General features: G+C 35.9%; 1 protein-coding gene across 7 annotated transcripts in view; it reads right to left on the bottom strand.

The window, feature by feature from the left end:
- PCDH9 (protocadherin 9) overlaps positions 1-26,047 on the bottom strand; it is a 703,877-nt gene that overhangs the window by 595,856 nt on the left and 81,974 nt on the right. Inside the window, exon 2 of one of the 7 annotated variants that reach the window (XM_042838943.1) lies at positions 2,660-2,686. The exons of the other annotated variants lie outside the window; for them this stretch is intronic. Coding sequence (XP_042694877.1) covers positions 2,660-2,686 — 27 coding nt within the window. The remainder of the gene's footprint in view (positions 1-2,659; positions 2,687-26,047) is intronic. 7 annotated transcript variants of the gene reach the window in all.

Genomic DNA, 26,047 nt, shown 5'->3' with positions numbered 1-26,047 from the left:
ATAGGTAACACTTTTAAAATAAAAGAGGGAAGACGGTGAGGCACTGGAACAGGATGTCCAGAGGAGCTGTGGATGTCTCACTCTTGGAGAAGTTCAAGGCCAGCTTGGATGGGGCTTTGAGCAACCCAATACCATGGGTGGCAACCCGGCCTATGGCAAAATGTTTGGAAGTAGATAATCTTTAATATCCCTTCCAACCAAAACCATTCTATGATTCTATGACTCAATGACAGTATTAAGTAAGTCAGCTGATAATAAAACAGCAGGGCCACTTACTCTTCATGTGCTTTGGGTACTTAAACGTAGTGTTGCTGCAAAGACAGCTACTGCTTGTTGCTGTCAGCAACAATGGAGCTAAAACAGAGAGAAGAAAATCTGGAAAACAAGATCATGCAGCATTCAATAACCAATGAAAAGTGGAAAACTTTGATTTTTTTTTTTTTTTTTAAAATTTTTATTTATTTATTTATTTTTTTCCTGGATGTTGTGATTCATAAACAAAGGAAGGAAATTCCTACTTTTGAGAGTGTCTGTTAGGGATTAAAAATGTTTAAAGCCTTAAACGTTGTTTTCTTAAGAGCTAAACAATGATCAGTATTAGTTGAGCTAATTCTTAGAGCAAGTAAATTACAGAGATTATTCACTGCAAGTCTGAAGTACAGACAGTCTGTCCCTAAGGTTGATTTAACTTTCCCAGGTTTAAACTGCTGTCTAAAACCTACACAACTTCGAACAAGGATCTCAGGAAACAAAGTATGAAAAGGCTTTATTTATCCTTAGTAATCATGGACATCACATAGTTAGATAAATAATTGAGGATTATATCAATGTCTTGCTGCTAAGGTTGGGTTAAACTAGTAAACTTGAAAAACAGTTCATATGTTTCATTAAAAATAAAACAAAAACTTTTGCTAATCTTATTTTTTCCAGGCTATTTTTGATTATTATTTTAAACTAAAAGCTTACAAATAAACATATGCTTCTGAGATGAACAACGAAAATGCTGTGAAATTGAGCTGAAGTATGCATCTAATGAATTAAAATATCTTGATTATGTTTCTTGATATGCAAATGGCTTAAGGAGTAAACATATGGTGAAATATTGAAGATAAAGAGTAAATGTAGTGCTTATGTTCTTTGTAATGTAACAATGTAGGGATCGAAAATGATGTGCAAAGAAGGTAACATTCTTTGGCAGGAACATAAATTTCATGCTCACACTCTGCCTCAGTTTACAAATCACCGTGTTAGTTTTGTTACATCAAATTTCTGTTAACCCTGAGCACATTTTTTACCAGTGCATATATAGCTGCTAGTAACTGTTTTCTTTCATCCACTATCCACTCTCAAATTCAGGAGTGTAGCTCTCTCTAACACATCCACAAAAAAAAACAAAAAAAACAAAAAAAAACCATAAACCTTCTTCAGCTTTGGAAATAATGTAAAGATCAGATTTTTTCTCTACTGTTTTGAAACCCTGAGAGCAAATTTCTAGTTAACTGAAAAAAAAAACCAATCAAAACATTCTTTGAACACAGCATCAGGGAATAAAAATGAGAAATGAAAAATAAATTATTCTTTTCTGTTGGTTTGCTGCTTTTTTTTTTTTTTTTTTTGCCCCTCAGTCTTAATCTTCTAAAATTTCTTTATTCGATTACAACTCCCATAAAAAGAGACCTTTATCTATAATGAGACCCCTGACTGGGTTTAAGAGAAATCTTGAAAATTATCCAGGAGTCTCTCAAATTCGTCATAAGCTTCTCCTAAACAATGGGTGTAACTCAAGCTGCCATTTCTGAACTTAGTGCTAACGGTTTTCATCTTTTACACTTCAGGGCTAAACTGAATATTTTATAGTGAATCAGTGCAGGAAGCTCTTGAGGGAAAGTAACCTAAGAAATTCTTATGAATCAACGTTTCCTTATGTATATTTATTTTTCCTCACAATGCTCTGAAAAATCTTTTTTCTTTCTTTTCTTTCTTTTTTTTTTAATTAAAGCTTCTCTTCTTTCCCTTAAATGAAAGGCCAAGGCAGGAACAGATTGTGAAGCCATTATATTCATGAAGAGGAAAAGAGAGGTTAATTCAAAATTCTATGGTCTGTTGAACCCAATATCCACACGTTCCCCAAAGCAACAACAAACGCACCACGGAAACTCAATCAAGGCATCAAATCCACTCCAGCAAATGTGTTGTGCCAACCCATTATTAATGTTGCCTCTCAGGGAAATTCTATATCAGCGTGAACTTGCTGAAAATATTGTTCACAAATTCACATTATACTATTTCCTTGACATCAGATGCCAAGGAAGGCAAATTAGGAGATGCCTGAGAGAGGCAAAAGATTCAAAGATATAGAGAAAAAAGGAAGGGATGTTTTTCATAGAACTGGTCTCCCAAGTAAGCTGTGTGAATACGTTCAGAAACAGTTTAATATACTGACATTAGCTGTTGGTGAGCTTGACAGGTTATAGATAAGTAAGTTGTTCCGGTAAAGAGAGCTTCTGTGGACTCATTTTCCTGTATTCCTCTCCATGCCAATCACAGCAACAGGAGTGAAATATTGGTGAACAAGCATAGCTGAATAAGCCATTCCGTGCAAGGTTATGGAGCTCAATTGTGTTCCCTTGCATCTTTTCCCCTACTGCCAAATAAAAACACCATTGTTCTTGCTGAAGGATTCCCCCTCACCTCTCAAGGACCTCTTCCAACTTAATTGTGACAGTCACCATGCCTGGCCAAGTGAAAACATGGAGATCTCATGTCTTCTAATTTACCCCTTCACCCTCTTTTTGCAATAGAATTTGATTGTAGTAAGCACTGTAAAACACCAAGAAAGTTCATTCAGTAGGTGTCTGCACAAAAAAAAAAAAAAAAAAAAAAAAGTTTAGTAATTTGGATGCAAGTTATATTGAAAGGTCTATATAAACATTGTCTAAATATGCATGCTAAAGGCATATTAACAGCATCACAGACTCACGACCTCAGAGAACAAATCTGATCTGAGATGGATGCAAACATCCACTTTCATAGATGAATGGTTGCAGTGGGTGAGAGAGAAAGGAAGAAAAGAAATCTTTTTATAATATGACTTAATTAAAAATATAGATTTTAAAGGAAATTGATGGCACAAATTTTCAGATATTAAGAAAATATTTTTAAAGACTCAAAATCATGTTGGGTTGTGAGTATTCATTAGCACACTAACAGAGACCAAGAAACAGTAGAAGAAATTGCACAGGAATTTTCAAATTCCCATATAGATAAATATATATCCATATATACACCTCTGTATATGTAAATAATTTCATTTGATAAAATGACAGTGACAATGAAACAAGTCACATCTGAAGATGTTAAAGGATTATTTATCAAAAGAAAAAGTGATGTGTAAAAATATTTTCACTGTGGTGAAAGTGAAAAGTGACTGCTGAAATATTATCTCATAGAAATAATAATAAAAAAAATAACAACAAAACAACACAGTAAGGATAATTCATTCAGTAAGAGAACAAATAGAATTTTGTATTCATTTCTTTGAATGTCTGCACTGAAAAATCAGCACTTGGCATGTGCCATGCAGCTGAAACAAAACCAGCCTGTAACTCAGTTGGTGCTCCAGTTGGATTTGATTTCCTAACACCTCCTGCAATAAGGAAAAACTGTTGTTTTTGCAGAAGTCTGGGCAACTAACCCTATGGAAAACCTCTAAAAACACACTAGTTGTGAATGGAGGAAACTGTGAAATGCATATGCCAGCAGTTTTATTTGGTAATAAATTCAGTCTTTTGGCATAATTGCCATATGGCACATGATTTTATTTATTTATTTATTTTAATGTATAGGAGTTGTTCATTAGGAATTGGTTTCTTTCTTTCTTTCTTTCTTTCTTTCTGTCTTTTTGTCTTTCTTTCTTTCTTTCTTTCTTTCTTTCTTTCTTTCTTTCTTTCTGTCTTTTTGTCTTTCTTTCTTTCTTCCTCTTTCTCTTTCTTTCTTTGTTATTGCTGTTGTTGTTTATATATATATATACTGTTATATATATATATGTTTATATATATATATATACTGTTATGCCAAGTATGCTTTTCTTACTTTCCTACATCTAAGGTGTCTCAAAGGTAAGAGCATATTCAAAATACCATGGCAGGTGAATGTATATTTTGTTCAAAATCCTTTTAAGAAGAAAGCAATATCCGAATGAAGACGGACCAGAACTGAGACTTTAAATTAAATCAAACACATAAAAAATGAGATTTATAGCACATTTGCTCCTTCAATATCTGGCTCATTTATTCTAAATACCTTTTCCTAATGAGTAATTTTCTGGATGTCACCACAATTTACTAGGGTCAGCATCCAAGTGTAGTACAAGCAACATATTTAAATTAGTTTATTTGGTCAGGAAAGAGCAATATAACCTAGCATACATCAAGAAATTATTAATTTGGGGGTACTCAGGGACATCAACATTGCTACTGCAATAGAAGAGCAGCAAGCTGCAAGTAAATTATCCTTGTTGATTGCATAAAAAAGATTCCTGAAAAAAATGCTGAATAAATATAGATCTAGCTTAATTCTTCCAAGGAGGGTATTAGTGTTCCAGCTGCTAACTGTGTTTGGATTCAGACTGTGAGAAGCATGAACCAAGATCCAGGCTAATTTGCATACACTGAGCAACTTGAGTCCCTGAATAGAAAATTCTTTCAATTCTTACTCTTTTGCACCCAGGGTACTTAAGACTTTTTAACAAAAGATTTCCATGTGGTCCTCGGAGGGAGAACAAAGACAACAGTGAGATGATGGCTTTATTTTCTGATTCTCCCCTCCTATAGGCAAAAAAAAAAACAGAAAAAAAATATCCCAGGCTTAATATTGTTCTTTTTGTTGCTAGTTTATTAGCCATCTATTATGAAAGTATCATTTATGTGTGGTCTGGGTTTTTCCTGTACTGGAGAGAAATAGAGATTAAAAATCTATTAATTAGAAAGCAAGATAGTCCATGCTAAAGAGAATAAATTCTTATAGCCTGCTGAATAAAAGCTTTATATGATGACATGGGTCTATATTTCCCCATTCATGACACCGTGCAATATATTAACAAGAAAGATATTTCTTTAAAAGAAAGCATGAGAATACTTTAGGTAAAATCATAACTATTCTAATTTCTCAATTCAGTGGGAGTTTTGGTATGTGCTAAACTTGCAGTAAAAATGAGTTATGAAAATAGCTGTCATACAGGCCATTTTCAAAACATGAATAATTCAAACATGTTCCTAATTTTTTTTCTCAAAAAAAATTGAACTCTGCAGCTTGTACAATTAGTACAGCTGAAATAGTAAGACTTTAAAAGCAAATAATTATTCTATACAATAACATTTCATTACAATTTTTATTGTGTTTATTTTCATGGATTCTAGTATACAATATATCCTGTGCAATGAAAAAAACATAATCCATTTTACTGACATTGCACAGTCAAAAGAGAGATGGAGAATTCACACTTCGCATGTTGTGAATAAAAATATATGTAATAACCATCTCTAAACCTTAATGAGTTATTGAGCTGTGTGTCTCCTAGTGTGTCAGTGATCCTTTTTAATTTATTTTCTAGTTTCTATATAACTTTTCTGTTAGAAAATAAAGGCCAAATGAAATTAAAATGAAAATATACAATGAAGTAAAACTAATAACAAACACATGACTTTGAAATTAAGATCATATTTGCCCCAAAGTACATGCATGACTGGAATAACACCAGGAGAGACTCTGTCAGGAACACCTGCAAGGATACCCTTCCCAGCTATTCTCTCCAAAGGCCCATGTAAATAAAGAGTCAGGAATGATAGATGCTGCTTATAATACTAAATATGTTCTCTCTTCTACATTTTTTAAAGTTTGGAGGCAAATAATTTTACTTCCCTTCAAAATGAACAAACTCAAACAAAATGCATATATTGTTTATGATGGTCTTCCCACAACCACATTTTTAGCAAAAACAGAATTTGCATGAGAAGAATCTAAATTGAATTCACAGAGAACTATATGTATGTAGGTCAGAAATATAAATAGTGACAGACAGATTGAAAAAATAATGAAAATACCATAAACTAAAACTGTGGATCAAATATTATGTTTAAGAGAGCATCAGGATTTGAGAAAGATTAGATTCTCTCCTCTATCACAGGCTTCTGATGGAACTTCAGCTACATGGCTTAGGGCAAGCAACTTCTTTTATGGGCCTCTGAATCCTATAGCTGGAAGTCACATCTACCCATAAGAAAGCAATTCTTCCTTCCTTTAACATGTTCATGTCTCCCAGATCTGCAGTGACAGCAGTATCAAAAAACAGTTCTGCTGCTTAACTATCTGTGCCAGAGAAGAGCTTTTCTAAACATCTAACCTTTGCTTATCTAAGTTGTCTTAGGCACATACTCAAATGACCTTGGTACAGAAACCAGGCTGATCTACATCAATGGATCAAGTCTAATTACACTTTAATTACCACTTCAATTACTCTCACAGTCAGCTGTTGTAGTGCAGAGCATATGCAGCAACGATAAAGCTTGTGAAACTTAATCTGAGAATTAAATCCATTCTTTTGCCTTCTTAGTACTGCACACCTTTTTCTCCATCACAATCCATGAACAAGGCTTGACAGATGAATTCTGATAATGAACAGTCCTGAATCACATCTGGATCACAACAAATCTGACATTTCCCGTAAATAGTTGTTCCATCTAACAGAGTAGGGCACGTGCTCTGTAAGGGGCTGAACTGGGCAGAACCCACTTGGTTCAGTGGGAATCAAAACCATGAGTATTTTCCATTCCTTCAGGAAGAAGTGAATGTATGATATGTATAGCTTACACAGTGAAGTAAAGTGGAATTAAGCTACTCAGTCCCTGTGGAAACCAGGACACGATGACAAGTCTGTCAGACTATGAAGTTCTCCCAGCAGGAGTGGCAGAAACACACCCATTATATATGAGATAGATTCAGACAGACTGGTAGAAAGCAGAGAGCTGCAAAGAACAAAAACTACTGGCTGCCTTCTAAAACCTTGCTTCCCTTCATCCTGAAATTCATAAAATTTCCTTGTGATGTAATTCTAAAAAGCAAGAGTCCTAGAAAATTCTGATTAGCAAAAAAAGGCAAATTTTTGTTCCCACTCAAAGATGAATATAAAAACCTAGCCACTCCCTTCATTTTTCTTTACTTTGTATTCACTACACAACTGACTGCACTAGTTAAATGTGATCTATGTACCCTCAGCAATCAGACTGTGTAACTTAACAACTTATTTACTCCTACATCATAATTATCTGGCAAATTAGCTATCAAAGAATCAGAATCATAAAATGGCTGAGATTGGAAAAGACCTTCTAGACTACACAGTTCCAACCCCCCTTGCCATGGGCAGGGTTGCCTCTCACTAGACCAGGCTGCCCAGGGCCCTATCCAACCTGGCCTTGAATGCCTCCAGGGATGGGGCATTCACAGCTTCTCTGGGAAACCTGTGCCAATACCTCACTGCCCTCTGAGTTAATAATTTCTTCATAACATCTAACTTAAATCTCCTCTCTTTTACTTTAGAGCTGTTCCCTCTCATTTAAGTTGCTTTTATGAACGACTTGAATTAGCAATGAAGAGAAGTTATGCACATTCATAGACCTAAAGAAAGATTCTGCCCACTTAATTTTATACACCTTAGACTTCTTCAGTAACCACATAAAAGTAGACCAGGAGAAATAGTACAGTAAGTATCTAATATTAAAACACACATTAGGCTCATATTAGAAGATTGTTTCTGAACACCTCTTTTAGAAAGATATTTAAAAAGGCTTTTGCAGCCATTTATTATAATACACAGAGCTTTTGAGTTAAATAATGACCCCCTGGAGTGATATCAAAAGTTGTGTCACAGCTTTCTGTCTTTTTGCATGTGGCTGTCCATTGGGAAATACATTTTTTTTTTTTCTCTGCTAGATTTCAAGACAGGTATAAGAAGAATGAAGTCTGTATCACATGGACTTCAGAGTGCTTTAAAAAAATCTCTTCTTGAGCATATTAGTTTCTATTACTAGAGTGGCTGTAAAGTTGCCGCTGAAAGAATTAGTTTTATCTTACACATTATACTACAGGTATCATACACATACATATATGTACACATACACACCTTTTAGCACTACTGTTATATGTAGCATGTTATACACAAATACATGATTTTTTTTTTTTTTTTTTTTTAAAAAAAAAAAGAAACAAAAGATTTGAAACCTCTTTTGAGGAAAAACATGTTAACACTATTTTCAAAATCATTTGAAGAGATGTCAGTGTTAAGAAGTATGTGTAACTACTCATGAAAATAAAATCATCATGAATATAATTACCAGCAAGGATGTCTAGGTATTTACAAATGCATCTATCTGCTTTATACTTAACAACAACAACAACAACAAACGTTTTTCATCATAGCTAATGGGCTAATGAATACATGTACTTGTTAGAGATCAACTTTCCTGTTCTTTGTATGTAAGTCAGAAGAAAAACAGGCTAAGGGTTAATATTAGTATTAGTACCATTATATGCTACGTAATAAAACACAAAATCTGCTTGCAGTGTGCCTTCGAAGAAGTAATAGTTTCCAGTCCAAGCAGTAGTTTTTGCACAAATTTGAACAGGTTGTTTTTGCTACAGTCCTTAAAACTTCTACAAGTATTAATTAAAATTGACAAATGCTCGGGCTGTTTGGAATTAGAGAAAACATAAATAGAAATGGAACTTTTGAATAGATTTGTTATATGATTAATCCAACTTCTTACAGACAAATTAATTAAAATAGTGCCTCCTTATTTCTTACAAATTCACCCTGAGATTCTCTTGATACCTATAAGGAAAGTGGGTTATTTTTCACAGTTACCTAAAATAACGTACCAATCCTGGAAATCCAATTGCTACAGTATCTATGAACCCATCTCAATTTCTCAGGTGCTACAACACGATCCTGGGCTACCCTGCACTAGACACAGATGATTCCAGATGACTCCAATGACCCCACTGCCGTGCTTTGATGGGTCCAGAAACCAAGATAGAGGCATCTCAGGGATAAACAGATTTAAGGAAGAGCAAAATGCTAGACAAGAGAGAAGAGAAGAAAAATAGTGTGAGAAGCAAACTTGCAAACCCCAGAGTTGGAGAAAAGGAGGATGTGCTTTAGGTGCAGAAGAACAGATTGCTCTGCAGTCTGTAATCTTGAAGAATGTGGGACTGGCAAAAAACAGAGCTAACAGACCCTATGCTTTAGGAAATCAAACTTCTGGCTGCTCAAGGAACTGCTGAGTAGGATCCCCTGGGAAACTGTCTTTAAAGGCATGAGTACAGAACAGAGCTGGCAGCTCTTTAAGGACACCCCTGCTGAGAGTGCAACGGCTGTCCAGCCCCCAGCAGAAGTCAAGCAGGGGAGGCAGGGGAGGTTCAGGTTAGGAAGAAGTTTTTTTCCCACAGAGGGTAGTGACACAATGGAACAGGTTACCCAGAGAGGTTGTGGATGCCCCATCCCTGGAGGCATTCAAGACCATGCTGGATGTGTCTCTGGGCAGCCTGGTCTAGTGGTTGGCCACAGCAGGGGGATTGAAACTAGATGATCACTGTGGTCCTTTTTAACTCAGGCCATTCTATGGTTCTGTGAAAAAGACTATGTTGGAGTAGACATCCAAGCTATAGCCTATTGTAGGCCTTCTGCTAGAACACGTTTATTCTGAAGGACTGCATTCTGATAGAAGGACTGACAATGGAGCAGGGGAAAAGCATGAAGGGAAGAAGCTGTTATATACTGAACCCAAATCCCCATTCTTTGTTCCCTCCTGCACTGCTCAAGGAGGAAGGGGAGATAGTGGGGTTTTTTTTTGTTTGTTTTTAGCATCCAATTTTTTTTTTAATTGACAACGAATTAAATTACTGTTCTGAATCTGTTCTGCCCATTGCAATAATTAGTAAATGATACCACTGCCTACCTCTTGACCCACAAGCTTTTTCATCCTAATTTTTTTCCCCTCACCTATTGAGAATGGGAACTGAGAGAGACAGCTTGGGTGGATGGGCATCTGGCAACTGGCCCACAGCTTGTATGCTAAAGACTTTCAAAAATTTAAGGTCCTGCTTCTTCACTCATAAGAAAGAGTCTATGTTTCAACAGAGATGAAGGGTTTCCACCTAGAGTGGAATTAAGGTACTTCAGGATCAGTAAACTAGATTTTATTCTGCCTCTTTTTCTGTGGGCTTGACCTTGCTGGCTCTCAAGCACCTGTAGTGAATTGAGATCTGTACAAAGTGTCACTGAAAGTACCACTTTAAAAAAAAAAAAAAAACAAAAAAAAAAAACGTGGCTGCAGGAACTGGTCCCACTTCTACAGTAGTTCAAGCACTCGCAACTATTGAGAGGATTCAGTTCTTTCAAGGGTATCCAATTGCCAGGTTCTGTAGCCACCAGATTATCCGTTACGATATTTTTTTTACTTTTTATTTTTAATATTCCTGCTACTGAAGCTGTATGTAACGATCCACAACATACCTCTGTTCTTTGCTCTCTCCTCATCACAGTACAGTTTGTTGACAGCACCCCAGATTCAGCAGTTTCCCAGTGCAATCACTACACGGATGGCAGATCAGTTTCAGGATTCAGCTTTATGTGTGGACATGCATGCAAAAATTTGGCATGGCAATACTCAGGATAGAGCCTGTGGTTCCTGTTGTGCTTCTCAGAATGACTGCTTCCTTCATGACTTGCATTAGAAAAATACGTTCTATTGTGAATTTAATGATGCCCTTGCTTTTCACTGACTACAGGATATTATGTTATTAAAGAGTTTTTTGTTTGCTATTGTTTTGCAACTACTTTCCAGCACTTCCTGTTTTCATACACTTCTGTCCATTCCGCTGAGCAAAAAGCTATAGTTGTAGCTAAAGAAAAATAAAATGCTTTTTATTCACTTTTCTCCACTGCCTGGGAACCAGATTTATGAAACACCATGAAACAAATATGAACTATTTTATATTGCAGTTTTCCCCTCCTCCATCATGGACCCTGCATTTTCTGTTAGCACTGGAAGGGGGGTAGGTCTATTTATGTGAGCTAGGGCACTCCTGAAAACAAGATTACAAACCTCAAGTGGATACAGCAAAGAAATATTTATTTTGTTTAAAATAAATGGAGCAACTCTTGCATTATAACTGGAGTCATATGTTATAAATCAACTTATTGAATAACTCAGCCTTGGAACAATCACTGTTCTGGGACACAGCATTCTACTACATAGTGAAACTTCCACAAAACCAGCTACAGTCTATGTTGTAATAATAAACACTGGAAAACTAAAAATGTTTTTCTTTCCTTTTTGCTGGCTCTTTTTAAAGAGCTTTGGCCTAACCCTTAGGAATTACACAAGCCCGACATAAAATAAAACTACGTATATTGAAGACTAAACCAATAGGACTTTTTTTTTTTTTTTTTTAATGTTCTTTCCTGAATATGCATTTTCTCTCTTATCATTAACATATTATCTTCCATTAGTAGAGCTCACAGTTTTCATCCTGTGAAAACCTGTGCTAAGTTGCTACATCTGTAGGCTTGGACCCTCTTGTGCTTGTTAATAAAAAAGAAAAAAAAAAAAAAAGAGAGAAAAAACAATCAGAATGAAATCATGCTATTATGCGAAGGGGAGGAGAGCTTCTAGAATTTAAAAAAAATAAAATAAAAAATGAAGGGTCCTCACCGTCAAAATGGGAGGTTCAATACCCTGAATTTTTTCCACCACTTCAGACATGTCAATCAAAGGTAACACAATGCAAGAATATCTGAGTGACACTCCAAGCTGCATTCACAAGCAACCTGTCTCATTCAAAGTCAATGAAGAGACAGGACTTACAAGCCCACACTGGAAAGTTATTGAAATGTGACTGACATCTCAAAGGAAAAGTGTCAACAAGATAGCATGACCCTGTGCTGAAACATTGCAAGGTTAATCAAAGTTATGGCAGTCAGGAAGTAGAAAGGCTCTACCTTAGGTTGAGTTTTTGTACTCATACCACTGAGTGGGCCACAGTCTCCTTTTTACTTCCACTCCCAATTATGTTTGCATCTTGAGTTTGCATAGTTTTTCCACTCTTCTTTTGGTTTCCTTTTGGAAAGATAGTGATAGATGTTATGATTAGATTTTATGCGTCTGATTAATTATAGGTCTCCTTTCTTCTCCTATGGGACTTGTTGAGCTGTTAACATATGATCTAAGATAGTAAATATATCATAGTGTGATTGAAAAAAAAAAAATGCTATAAATTGTAGCATTATTGCTAAAAAGAAAGTAGGTAAAGTGTGAGCTGAAGGATTAGTAGTTATTTTGCCTTCCAAGGAATATAGACAGTTTGAAGTAGATAAATGTTCAGACTGTTCAATAAAGTATCCTCTAACTCCATGTCCAGAGAATTCCTGACAATTCATTATTTACCAATATGATATTAGGAAAAATATTCATTGAAAATGTATAAATATATTATATATGTAATTTGTGTGCATGAACATATCTTTGTCCCTCATTCTCCCCCCACACACCCTATTTTGTAGGTTTATAAAGACTATTTATTTCTTCAATTTTTTTTTTTTTTCCTTATGTTACTAACTCCATTTAGTCTAAACACATTCTGCAAAATAACAAAGCTAGTAATAGAGACAAATGCTTTAAAAATACAGAACACAGTTAAGGCAAAAGTTATGTTCATAATCTCACGGTTACAAAACGAAATCCTTAAGTAATTTAAGCAAGCATGACTTACTTTTATTAAAAAAAATAAAAAATGTAGTTCTCTGGTATTTGTTTCCTTCCTTGATGGAATATTTTTGCCTTGTTGAGTTTACTTCATATGTTCCTTGTTTTCTTACTCTGTCAGCCCATAGCAATATCCCACAGATACAAATAGCACCTTCTTGACACTGCATATAATCAGCTAAAAATGCTAGTGGCCTTATTCTGTTGGCTTTATTCCCTGCTCCTCCTCCTTTTCTAGAAGGCAAACAGACTAGAAAGTAAATATGCTTCTTCCCCAGAGCCTAAGGACCTAGAAACCTTTTTCCACAGACTCACTGTCTCATTTCTAAATCAGTAGCTGCAATGAATGTCACACAACATTTCCATTATGCAATCAGTTCTGCAGTCAATTATTTAATTAAAGGAAGATTTACCAAATAATATCCTTTTTTCCTCCATTAAAAATATAAGAATAATATATATAAATACACATATATATGATAACAAAATATTTATTTCTTTACTATTGTTTTCAAACCAATGATGAGAAAAATTCAGATGGGAAAGAAGATCACCTTGGTAATATATTATATCAAACATGACTAGTAAGGACTTTTCTTTTAGGAAGAATTATGGTTTAATGTTTAATTAATCCTACACATTTCTGCATTTATGGGAAAGCAGAGAAGAAGAGTCTGCTTTATAATGTGGAAAATTAAATATTAAAAACTTTGTGCCTATTTGACTTTACATTTTCTTGTTATGAATGGATATTTTCACTTTATTTCACTTTCTCCAAACTACAAGAGACAGAAGCAATTACTGCAGCTGTGCTGAACAAAGGTATTCTCAGTGTACTTCTGATATTGCCTTGCCAATCCCAAAACAAAACAAAAAATTAAAAACCATTTAAAGTATTAATGGAATCTTTAAAACTCACATTCAAAGTGACATGGGTTACTCAAGATTAGAGAAGGCCAGGAAGAACTTCAGAAATGCTGAACAAAGTTAGGTGTTTAAGAAACTCAGCAGATAAAATTCAGCGTAGACGAAGAAACACACTGGATGAAATAATGTGAATTACCTCTATGTATAAATGGATTCTAAATTAAGTACATGTATTCAGAGAAAAAGATGAAAAAAGTACTCTGGACAGTTCAATAAAACCATTTGTACAACAGTAGTCAAAAAGTCCAACAATATTATTAAGGTCTGAACTATTCACAGTACTAGAAGAGAGAACAATTATGAAAATAGAGCTTTAAATACACTGATTTTAAATACTCTGTGTTCTTGTCTTATCCCCAGAAAGCAGAAAAATAAGTCAATCTAGAGGAAAGCAGCAAAATAATGAAGATGGTTTAAACTACGACAGTTCCTGAGTGAGAGAATGAATGGCCACCTTGAGTCACTTACCTAGTAGCCTGTTGGTTCTGCTTTCTTATAGGTGGTACCTCTGAGAAATGCCCCAGCATCCTGCTGTCACAAGAGTCCTCACTCACTCACTGCCACACCGGCCCAGAGCACAGAACTCTGCTTGGTTCATAGCCCTGCCAGAGCTGCTGCTTCCCACTGCTGTGACTGCAGCCTGACAAAAATTAAAATCTAATGCAAGCAAAGAAGTTTACTTTAAACAAAACATATTGCCTTTGTATCTGGTTTTGAGCCTGCCTTCCTACACTACTGTGGGGTTAGCAAAAGGCTGCATGGGGAAGACATAGAGAAATGGGGAAGGGAGAGCACTTTACTTAGATGTAGCTGGATGGAAAACTTCTGAAAAGAGACTTTTTCCACATCTGCCCTGGCATAAAATGGCTCTTTCCTTTTGTCAACCTTCCTCCACTTCATCATTTTGAATGTCCTAGTCATTTTCTTCTGTCCACTATTTTTATCCAGTTACCCTTCCTTTCACATCTCTCTTTGCTCACTTCTTCCTTACTTTCTGTATCTCTTGTCTTCATAAGTGTCTTGGAGGTTAAGCAGAGTCTAAACTGAGTACAGTTTTGAGACTTCCTAGCAAATTATCTCTTTCTCCCTTCAACTTCTGAGTATTTGATTTTCCCCTTGAGCAATCTGCTGTGTGCTGCATTGCACATGATACTCCGAATCAGACTTGTTCAATTCATGTTGAGACCCCAGTCTTACTGTAAGATTAACATCTTATCCCACCTAGTAGTGGTTGTTTCTTTACCAACTGGAAATATCCCGGCATGCACTTTTCATTCTCTGCACAGAAAAATGATGATGACTGAACTTAAATCAAATACTAATTTTGTTAAAATCTGCATGGAAAATCTTGACTGTATGTATCTACTGATTCATATTAACATTAGTGAGGAATGTCGCATAGTGTTACTAGTACAGTGACTCATTTATATTTGAAAATTCATTGCAGTCAGGTAAAGTTTCTGTTGATTGAAAAAAAGACAATGTTGCATGCATTTTTAAAAAAGATAGGGAGGACAAACCAAGGAACTAGCATCTTATTAGCCTTACGTCTGTGACAGGGGATATTATGAAACAGATCCTCCTGGATGTTAAGCCAAGGCACATGGAAGAGAGAGAGATGATAGAAAACAACCAGCATGACTTCTCCAGGGTCAAGTCCTGTACAAGTTCCAGCACAGTAGACTTCTATGAATGATGTAACTATATCAATGGACAAAGGAAGAGACACTGATGCCACCTATCTGGACTTCAATATGACCTTTGACACGGTCCTCTACAGAATCGTTCTGCACAAACTGGAAAGATATGGATTTAATAGATGGACTGTTTGATGGATAAAGAACTGGTTCAAGATCATACCCAGAGAGGTGGTCAATGGATCAGTGTCTGGATGGAGATCAATACTGAGTAGTGCCTCTCAGGTGTGCGTACAAGATCTGATGGTCTTAAATATCTTCATCAGTGACATAAACAGTGGGGCTGAGTGTACCCTCAGCAAGTTTGCAAATAACACCAAGCTGTGTGATGTGGTTGACACACTTGAGAGATGGATTGACACCGAGAGAGACCTAGACAGTCTTGAGCAGTGAGTCCAAGAGAACTTCATAATGTAAAAAGTGTAAAAAGCCAAGTGCAAGACCTGCACAACTGGTAAGTAATCCTGCCTCTCTACTTTGCAGTGGTGAGACCTCACCTAGAGTGCTATTTCACTGTGGAGACCACAGTCAATGAGAGACATGAACTTGCTGGAGGACGTCCAGAAGACGGCCACAAAAATAATCCAAAGGGTGGAACACCTCCTCAACAAGGACAGGCTGAAATATTTGAGGCTATTCAGCCTAGAGAAGAGAAGACACCGGGGAGACCTTATAGTGGCCTTTCAGTATTCAAAGGGAGGCTGTAAGAAGGAAAGGGACAAACTCTTTAGCAGGATCTGTGTTGGAAGGACAAGGAGAAGCAGTTTCAAACTAAAATAATGGAGATTTAGATTGGGCATAAGGAAGAACAGTAAGGGTGGAGAGGCACTGGAACAAGTGCTCCAGAGATGTGCTGAATCTCTGTCCCTGGAAACAAATGCAAGATTTGGCTGGACAAGGCTCTGGATCAGGGCAACCTGATCTAGCTGTAGATGTCCCTGTCCTCATTGTGGAGGACTTAGACTAGATGACCTTTAAAGATTCTTTCCAGCTCAAATGATTCTATGATTCTATTAGTCACCACATTTTCTGGTTTTTCAATTCCTTCAGTAGTTAGCAAATCAAGAACAAGAGCCAAATCCTCCATCTAAGTCTCCTTTCCATAATCATCATTAATTTCTAGCCATCTCCCATGTTTTAGTGTTACTGTTTTTGTGTTATGCACCCAGTACAAATTGCGAGGCCACGTGTACAAATCAAAAGATATAAATCTCTGCAAATACAGAAATCTAATAATACCCCATACGGAACAGGCATTGAGACTACCTTCATTTTACATTATTGACTCTATGTGGGATCTAGATGGCCCTGACATGAAGCCTGGAGGCCTGAATTTCTAATTGCAACTTTACTATTAGTTTGTTCAGTGAAGTAAGAAAAGTTGCTTCCTTCTCCTCCCATCTGTAAAACAGAGTTAGTCAAGGTTACAGCCTTCAAAAAGCTTTTAAATCTACTTAAAAAAATGTCCAAGTAAGAAGTAGGTATTTATTATTTTTTAATCACAGAGAAGTTTGAAACAAATCATTCTCACAGAGCCAACTCCAAGATTATACTTTATCTCTTCCAATTAACTTTTATTTCATATCAACTCTTTAACTTCCAGTGTACTACATGATGTTATGGTGTGGAATGCCAATAACCAAAAATCATAAAACCATGACAGTGTAGTAAGTATTTTATGTAAATAGATCAGATTTTTGTCTTTCACAAACGTTCTAGCTAAGAAATTAGGTGTTTGGTTGGCATCCTAGGCACCCTAATTTTTCATGAAATCAGTATGAAATATGAAAATGAGGTTATCTGGCAAGGAAGTTATTAGTAAAAAATCTTGAAAAAAAAATAAAGATTTCAGATACAAGACAGATTTTGAGTCCAATAAACAAGATCAGAAACAGGCAAGAAGTTGGCCTCCTTTCTAATGAAAGTCCATTAGGAATGTGGATAGACTGTGACTGCTTTTCTTACAGACTTTATTAATTAGAACCCTCAGGAAATTCAAAAGTAAGGAAAAAAAAAAAAATGGTGAAAGGGAATTTTTGCCAGAATTGCTGCAGCAATTCAAACTTCCTCACTTTTAAAAGATATACACAAACCAGTAATATTTTATCCATTCCAGCACAACTGAACTCAGTAGGAAAATTCCACTCAGTTAATTCACATACCTATTTACACTCAAGGGTAAAATGGTTAATTGTCTCCTCTAATTGAACTGCTTCTATTATGGATTCTGGTTTGCCTAAAGAGCATGGTGTTCAGCACATTGAAGATACCATGCACTGATCTGGTAGCTCAAACTTAATTTTATTGGAAGTTATGAACAAGAGAAAGTGATTTAATATTTTTTCATCTTCTTTCTTTTACTGCTTATTTTCGCAGTTTCCAGAAGCAGATTGAGGTCTTCAAGACACTATTTCTAACAGAAAAAAAAAAGTAATACCTTATATGCTGTTTTTTTGTGTGTGCTTTTGTTGTTCCAAAAAAAAAAAAGAAAAGAAAAAAGCAAAAAAGCAAAAATAGTTAAAAGCAAAAGAGAGAGGGGGGAAAGAAAAGAGAAATGCTTGAATTGCATTTGCCCAACCTGGTGACTCAATGATTACAGAAACCCTTTTTTTTTTTTTTTTTTTTTTTTTTGGCATCAAGTAGTTCAGGGAGGTTGTTTAACAAAATAAGTATGTTTTTCTGCTCTGAAAAATTCAATCTGTTGTGACAAGAGCCAAAGGCAGCCAGACCTTTGAAATAAAGTACTCCCTTTACTTATAATGAAAAGGTGCTCCCTTTCATTATATACTATACCCAAAAAACTCCAGAAGATTTTTAAATGGTAATTTGAGATTGTATATGAACTGAAACTGGACCATGTATTTTAACAGAGAAAGTAGAAATAACTAAGTAAAATGACAGAAATGAAGTGGGATTATGCGGAATGTTCCTTTCAGCTCTCATATATGTGAAAGCATCTCTTTCTGTCTGGGCCTGGCTTCAGAGCAACTGACTTGATTGGGATTGCAGTATACTTTAGGTAGCCCTCTCTGGGTCCCTCAAAAGTTTTTTGTCATCACCCCTATTTCTGCATTATGTCTGCCACCTGCACTTTCCACCAGCTCCCTGACCTCTGCCCATACTGTAACTTCCTGCTTAACTGAGCTGCACTCCTTACCTTTTGCACTGAGATCTCTTCTCCAAAATAAAAGAACTACCTCCCTCCTGTCCTCTCACTCCCTTTTTAGATGAACAAAGAGACCAAAACAAATGCCATCCATCACACACATACATTCAGGAACCAATGCTGTTCTCTGTTCTTCTCACAAAACATCAGTGTCAGCAGGAGAGCTTCATGACGGTAACTGGGAGACATACTGGAACATACATCACTGTCTGCATCTGGTGCTATTTCATATGCTCAGTGCAAGGATTTGAAGGGATGACATACCAGTGGACAAACAGTGTTTCAAAATAATACTAATTTATTCTGCATCTTTGCACACTCTGTGTTGAGAGCTAGTGGAAACAGACTGAACAGTACTACAGATCTCTCCAGCACAGACTCTTCCCTACAAATGCAGAATTAAGTATTCATGAAGAGATTTCAAAGGTCTAAAATGACTGTAGAGCTTTCAAGATGCGACACTCTGAACTAAGACACGCTGTCAAATAACAAGTCATAACTGGAAAGGCAAAAATTATCTCCTGAATATAACAGCTATTATAATTATTTTTCCCTATCTTTAGTTTCACAAATTAGCTGAACTAAATTTCCAAAAAGGAACAGAAGTGACAAAAAATGGAATTATGAAAAGGAAACATAAGAATAAATGATTGTCACTAAACAAAACAGTTTTTTCCCCTTCAAGACTTCTTATTTTTTTCTAAGTATATAACAAAATGGCTGCTAGTTACAGCTTTCTGATCAAGAGAACACAGGATCATCTTAAGAAACAAAACCCCAAAGAAACAAACAAGCAACAAAACAACAAAAGAACAATCTCTCTGAAGCTTTTGAAGCTCAGATTGATTCTTCATAACAATCTTTATAGAGAATACAATTTGTATTTCATGTTTTTCAGCACTGTTGATGACTTCAAAAAAACAGAAATTGAAAATAAGGAAGCAAACAAACAAACAAAAAACTATGTTTTGTTTTGTTTTGTTTTGTTTCAGTTTGCATACACAAAAATTTTCCTTAAAGTGAGCTATATGGAGATGATATAACAGCAAACAGAAAGCATTCCAACACATCTGGACACATCCCATAAAGCACTCCTGAAGAGCCAGGTTGAAATCATACATAAATGTATTAGTTGGATAAGTACTAATGGGCCTTTTTTTGCAGAGTGAAACAGATGTGAATTTGATGTGGCTATACTGAGAAAGTCCCAAACGACCTTTGATTAAATTCCTCCATGCCAGGAACAATAAAATGCCAGGAATAATAAAGTCCAAGGGACAAATGTCCCAGTATAGGTTAAGGGTGCTGTCAGAGCATCAAACTCAACAGAAGTCTCCACTATAGAGAAAACTAATCAATTTTGCAATAGAAAGCTAATTTTGCACCTTTGATAATAATAACTCAAGGAATACTCTGCAATGCATACTCAGTGGAAATGCTATCCACAGTAGGTGACTGTGCACTGTTGTATGGCTTGTGCACTGGTGCACTCAGTTGTTATGCTTGTTCACAGATAACTCCAGACTCACTGTGACTGATTTTTCATGGCTTTGCATGTAAAAAGCAAATATATGTATCCACATAAAAAAACATACTAGAAAATTCATCTCCAGAAACTTAAATTCAACACTCTTAAATAAGGAAATGAAAGATTGTTTATAACTGAATCGAATTACAGGACACAGCTTTTAATTTGCAGAATTGCTGAGAGAAAAACAAAAAAGTGAGATTGGATTCATTTTTGCATATAATCTGAAGAGGGAAGGAGAAGGACAGCACTTATTTGTGACTTTGCCTGGAAGGATATTTGATTACACATAAGGCAGCAAATGAATTGACGTCTTTATTTCCCAAGGGAAGTGACAAATCAGTATACAGGAGAAGCTTTCTCACTTCTCCTAGAACAGTCCCCTTTGTTGCTCTGGGTGGTTGCAAATGCTTTGCCAACTTTTTTTTTTTTTTTTTTTTTTTTTTTTTTTTTTTTTTTTTTTTTTTTCTGGTAGAGTTTTTATGATGTTTGCCATTAGGTTATCAGCATCATAGATAAAAACACCAACACACAAACACACAGATGCTCAAAAACATGACAGGCTTTGGAGCTCAACTTAGAGAAAAATCAAAGCAGCTCTACTTTTCTCCTTCTGACATCCTCAGCTTCTCTTTTTTTTTTTTTTTTTTTTTTTGCTCAGAATAATATGATTTATAAAGTGTTTTTCAAGTGCAGATTTCTAAATAAATATTGGAAACAAAGAAGTCTTAGTGTATTAGTTTAGAAATATCTTTTTCATTTACACCTTCTTACATGTCCTTCATTACTGTACCAGATGAGATTAATATGGTGGCCATGGATTCACATCTTTGCTAGTATAGGTAAAAATTATTTTTTTTTTTTTTCGAAAAGAACTCAAAGTTGTTCTAAGCTTAAGCTTCAAACAATTTTTTTGTAATACAGCAGATAATTATCTGATATTACCTAGAAATGCTATTTTTCAATTCAGATATAATTAAAATACAAATTTCCCTAACTCTGTACAACACTTTAAATACTGTATTCAGAGTCACAGACTCTGCCCTGTGAGCAGGTGTCATTTTGATTCTGAGGAAAGAAAGAAAATGTGTCAAGTCAGTTTCCTAAACTTAGGGCAAGTCCTGTCTGAATAGCCTAGTGGACTTCTATGAAGAGAAAAGCCACCAATGTCACCTACCAAGATTTCATTAAGGCTTTTGACATGGTCCCCCACAATGCCCTTCTCTCTAAATTGGAAAGATACAGATTTGATGGGTGAACTGGATGAAGAACTGGTTGCAAGATCATATCTAGAGGACAGTGGTCAATGGCTCAAAGCCTCGATGTACATAAGTGACAAGTGGCATCCCTCAGCATTTGGTACTGATACCGATGCTCTTGAATTTCTTCATCAGTGACACAGACAATGGGATCAAGTGCATCTCCAGCAAGCTTATTGATTTTATCTAGCTGTATGGTGCTGTCAACACAACAAAGGTACAGGATGCCATTCAGAGAGACCTAGACATGTTTGCGAAGTGGGCCCAGGTGAACCTCATGAGGTTCGACAGAGCCAATCGCAAGGTCTTGCATCTGGGTCGCAGCAAGCTCTGCTATCAATACAAGCCAGTGAATGAAAGGATAGAACACAGCCCTGCCAAAAAAAACTTGAGGGTACTGGTGGATGTCAAGCTGGACATGAGCTAGCAATGTTTCCTCGCAGCCCAAAAAGCTCCTGGGCTGCATCAAAAAAAGTAGTCAGCAAGGCAAGGGAGGTGATCCTCCCTTGCATGATTCTATGATCCTGCCCCTCTACTCTGTGCTGACGTGACCTCACCTGGAGTACTGTGTCCAGATATAGAGTCCTCAGTACAGAAGAGAAATGAAACTGTTGGAGCGCGTCCAGAGGAAAGTCACAAAAACAATCCAAGGAAGGGAACACCTCCCCTGGAAGGGCAGGCTGGGAGAGCTGGGGCTCTTCAAACTGGAGAAGAGAAAGGGCAGGGGAGACCTGACAGCAGCCTTTCAGTATTTAAAGGGGGGTCTATACAAAGGAAGGGAACAGACTCTTTAGCAGGGTCTGGTGTGAAAGGACTAGGGGAAATGGTCTCAGACTGAAAGACAGGAGATTTAAGGTGGGAATAAAGAAGAAATTTTTTACAATAAGGGTGGTGAGACATTGGAACAGATTACCCAGAGACATGGTAGATGCCCAGTTCCTGGAGAGATTCAAGGTCAGGCTGGACCAGGCTCTGAGCAACTTGATCCAGCTGTATATGCCCCTGATCATTGCAGTGGAGTTGGGTTAGATGATCTTTAAATGCTGCTTCCAACTCAAATGATTTTATAATTCTATGAACTGCTTTACTGTTTTCACCTTACATAGGCTTTATGTAGCTAAAACTTCATATTCGGTGTTTCTTTTGTTGTTGTTGTTTTTTATTTTGTTTTGTTTTGTTTTATGTTAGGTTTCCATATGTATATGCAGGCACCTTTATGGAAATGTTTTACCTCAGAAATTTGGTACATGGAGTGGCTGGTGAAATAGAATGCACTAAATTAAATCAGTGGGCCAAATTCATATTGAAAATAGAAGAGTACAGTCCTATTACATTCAATGAAATTCAAAAAAATTCAGGATTATAGCTAAATACCACAATATAAACAGATCTTATGAGATATATTTGGCAACTATGGAACTGTCAAAGTAAATGACAAAATCTGTCTTCAGAAAGTATGCCTTCTCCAGTGAGCTGTGGGATTGATTATTAAAGTTTCTGGAACTTATCACTTGCTCCATGTAAGCAACATACATGCAAAGCAGCTGATGTATGAGTAATTTACTTGAATCAGGTCTCTCCACTGCTAGACTTCAGCTAATATTGTAAATATTGGAGTTGTTTGGCACAGCAGAATGCAGTCTCTGCTGTAGAAAAGCCACTGGTCCCACTGTTCACAATATTTAAGCTCTAAAACACTAGAGGGCTGCACACCTTGAAATGTTTGTACATTTCCATACTGCTATGAAAGCTAGCTTTGTTAGTCTACTGTCTAAAGAGATCTAAAATTTTGCTTTTTTAAGCCCACTTTCTACCCCTATTTTGAGAAAGCTGAAGTATCATTACTATAACTCTTATTGTCTGTAATAACTGCAATGGAATTACAAAAAGCCATTTTCTAGAAAACTTCATCCATTTAAAATAAACATATTTTATCCTCTATCCTCTAAAAAGTACATTTACAGTATTTACTTACACTGACTTTATGTATTTCAAGTTTACTTACACTGACTATGTATTTCAAGTTCAGTGCTGAAGTCACACAATTCCCCAATGAATACAATGAGAATAAATAGTATCTGCACATGGGAAGTGCTCTTTCTGTTTTGTATATGACACTGATTGAACTAAGTTAAGCCTCCTGTTGTAGTAACAGATTACTTGTTGTGATAAGCTGTCCTTTATCTCACCTTTTCTGGAGAAGAAGTGAGAATAAAATGACTGAATAAAAGACTGCAAATATGCTCTCTGTTTGTTTCTCCTTCCTAAGTAAAGGGAAGAAATATTCAAGGGAAGTTGCACATTTCAAATTTGCTCTGGATCATCTTTTAGGATTTATTTCTGTTACGGCTTTTTTTTTTTTCTCTTATTCACAAGTAAGAACCTCTTGTTGTAAGGCAGAGTCTGAAATTATTCCAGGTGAACTTAAAATGATCTAAAGTCAAAAGGCCAACAAAATAAATACGAACTTAGTTATTTTTACACACTGAATGCTTTTTCAAGAAGTCTGGAGTGCTTAAGGTTGTCACTGTTTGTTTTTTCTTGCCAGCAAACTACTGCATTGTGATCTCTGCTTTGTCTGAGGAAGGTAAAGACAAATTAAAGTCACCAAGTCTGCCTGCAGTGGGTCACCTTGAAAGGGAAAACCCTTAAAGGAACTAGTTCTCTATGGGAGATCATTTCTGAGAAAGAAAATATATACATGGATTAATCCTCAAGACAACATAATGGAGATACATTTGAGAAGATAAGCATACACAAGTAGAAGGTATTTTTTGGATAAAGTACAATCAGATAAATATGAAGAAAGGCTCCAATAGTTTATTTTTATTGTCACTGAAGTGAAGGAACTTGCTTACTCACACACACTACAACAGGACCAAGAACACAGGTTAAAGATGAGAGAGGTGGGGAAAACAAACAAGCAAACAAAAAAACACACAACATTTACAGCAGTGAAATGTTCAGTAATCTATGAAGGAGAAATGCAAATGAATGCAACAAAACAAAACTTCCCTATAAAGCAAAGAGGGAAACCAACTATGTCTATTTCTGACATTATGATGTCTTTAGAACAACATCATCTAGTCTCAGCATTTAAAAATATTTTTTAAAAAATAAAAAAAATCCTCATAATCCAGACTAACACTGATTTTATTTTTTTTTTAAAGTTGATTTTAAAATATTTTTCCCATTTATCCTACCAGAATTTTTTTTTTTTTTTTTTTTTTTTTTTTGCAATTGCAGTGCAAGTCAAGTTCTATTAGAGACAGACTCCTTAGCAGAGTCTGTGGTGATAGAACAAGGGGAAATGGTTTCAAGCTCAAAGAGGGAAAATTTAGGTTAGATGTAAGGAAAAAGTCTTTTACAGTGAGGGTGGTGAGGCACTGAAACAGGTTGCCCAGTGATGTGGTTGATGCCCCATCCCTGGAGACTTTCCAGGCGAGGCTGGATAAGGTCCTGGGCAACCTGATGATAGCTGTGGTGTCCCTATTCATTGCAAGGGAGTTAGACTACATGGTCTTCAGAGGTCCCTTCCAACTCTAATGTTTTTATGGTTCTATGATTCTGTGATGTCCAATCCACAACTTCTTATCTTTTAAACTGTCAGAACTGCAAATAGAAAAGCTTTTCCATTTACTGTATCCATGATAGCACGCACATATATATTTGTGCCATTTTTTACCATTCTTGATTCTACCTAACGAGCCTTCTCTGCAGCTACTTCAAAGTAGCACAGTCCTCTCAGTAAGTATGTGTTACACTATATTTGCTCTAAAACAATGCTTTGATTTTCAATTATTATTATTATTTTTTTTTTTTGTATGTGTGTGCTGTACTTAGTCCTTAGTATACTGATACATTTGTACATTCTAACAAATTACCAAGGGTAATATGTTGGTAGTCAGAAATAAGGGATTTATTTAGTGAAAGTTCTAAGTAGTTTCATTTTTATGCAAGTTAATAAATACTTTACAAATCAATTCAGAAATTTCTGTCTCTCAGTTCTATTGTCAGACAGTATTCATCTGTCCCTGATGAAAAATGAATTATTTTAAGGATTTAACTTTTGAAATCGGACTTAATGTCAACTATGTATGGCCAATAGTTCCTGAATATTGCAAGTACATATAGTTAAATAATGAAAAGGCAATTATAAGTCTCCTTCTTTTAAGAAGCATGAGATATTCATCTGGTTGCTCTGACCAACTTATGACCAAACAGTGTAATAAGCCTAGTTTCTTTCCCACAGCACATACATCTATCCTGGGGTACTTTACTTGCTGGGGAGATGGGAACTTGGATGTGATTAAGATCTTATTAGCTAAAAACCCATCTTCTGTGTTTAAAAAAAAAAAAAAAAAGTTGCTAATTAAGAATAAATACCCTAAAATCCACCTACTCTATTTCTGAGAGGCAGGACTGAGTTAATGTCACCATATGCATTTGGACAATGTAGATGAGTATGATAATAGATCTATATTTCTTTCAGGAAGCTTTAATTTTATCTTACTCATCTTTCAGCTGTGGGCCACAGTAGCCTCAACTATTCCAAAGCTCATCTTTTAAACAAGGATATATACTTCTGCACTGTATATCTCAATTTGGATAAAGATACTATGTTAATCTTTTTTTTTTTTTTTTTTTTTTTT

This window comes from Centrocercus urophasianus, unplaced genomic scaffold (assembly GCF_019232065.1).
Source record: "Centrocercus urophasianus isolate 14NV4802_14NV808 unplaced genomic scaffold, USGS_Curo_1.0 seq_9, whole genome shotgun sequence".
In the NCBI taxonomy this organism is placed as follows: Eukaryota; Metazoa; Chordata; class Aves; order Galliformes; family Phasianidae; genus Centrocercus; species Centrocercus urophasianus.
Note: the sequence above shows the minus strand (reverse complement) of the source record. Positions and strands in the feature narration are given on the sequence as shown.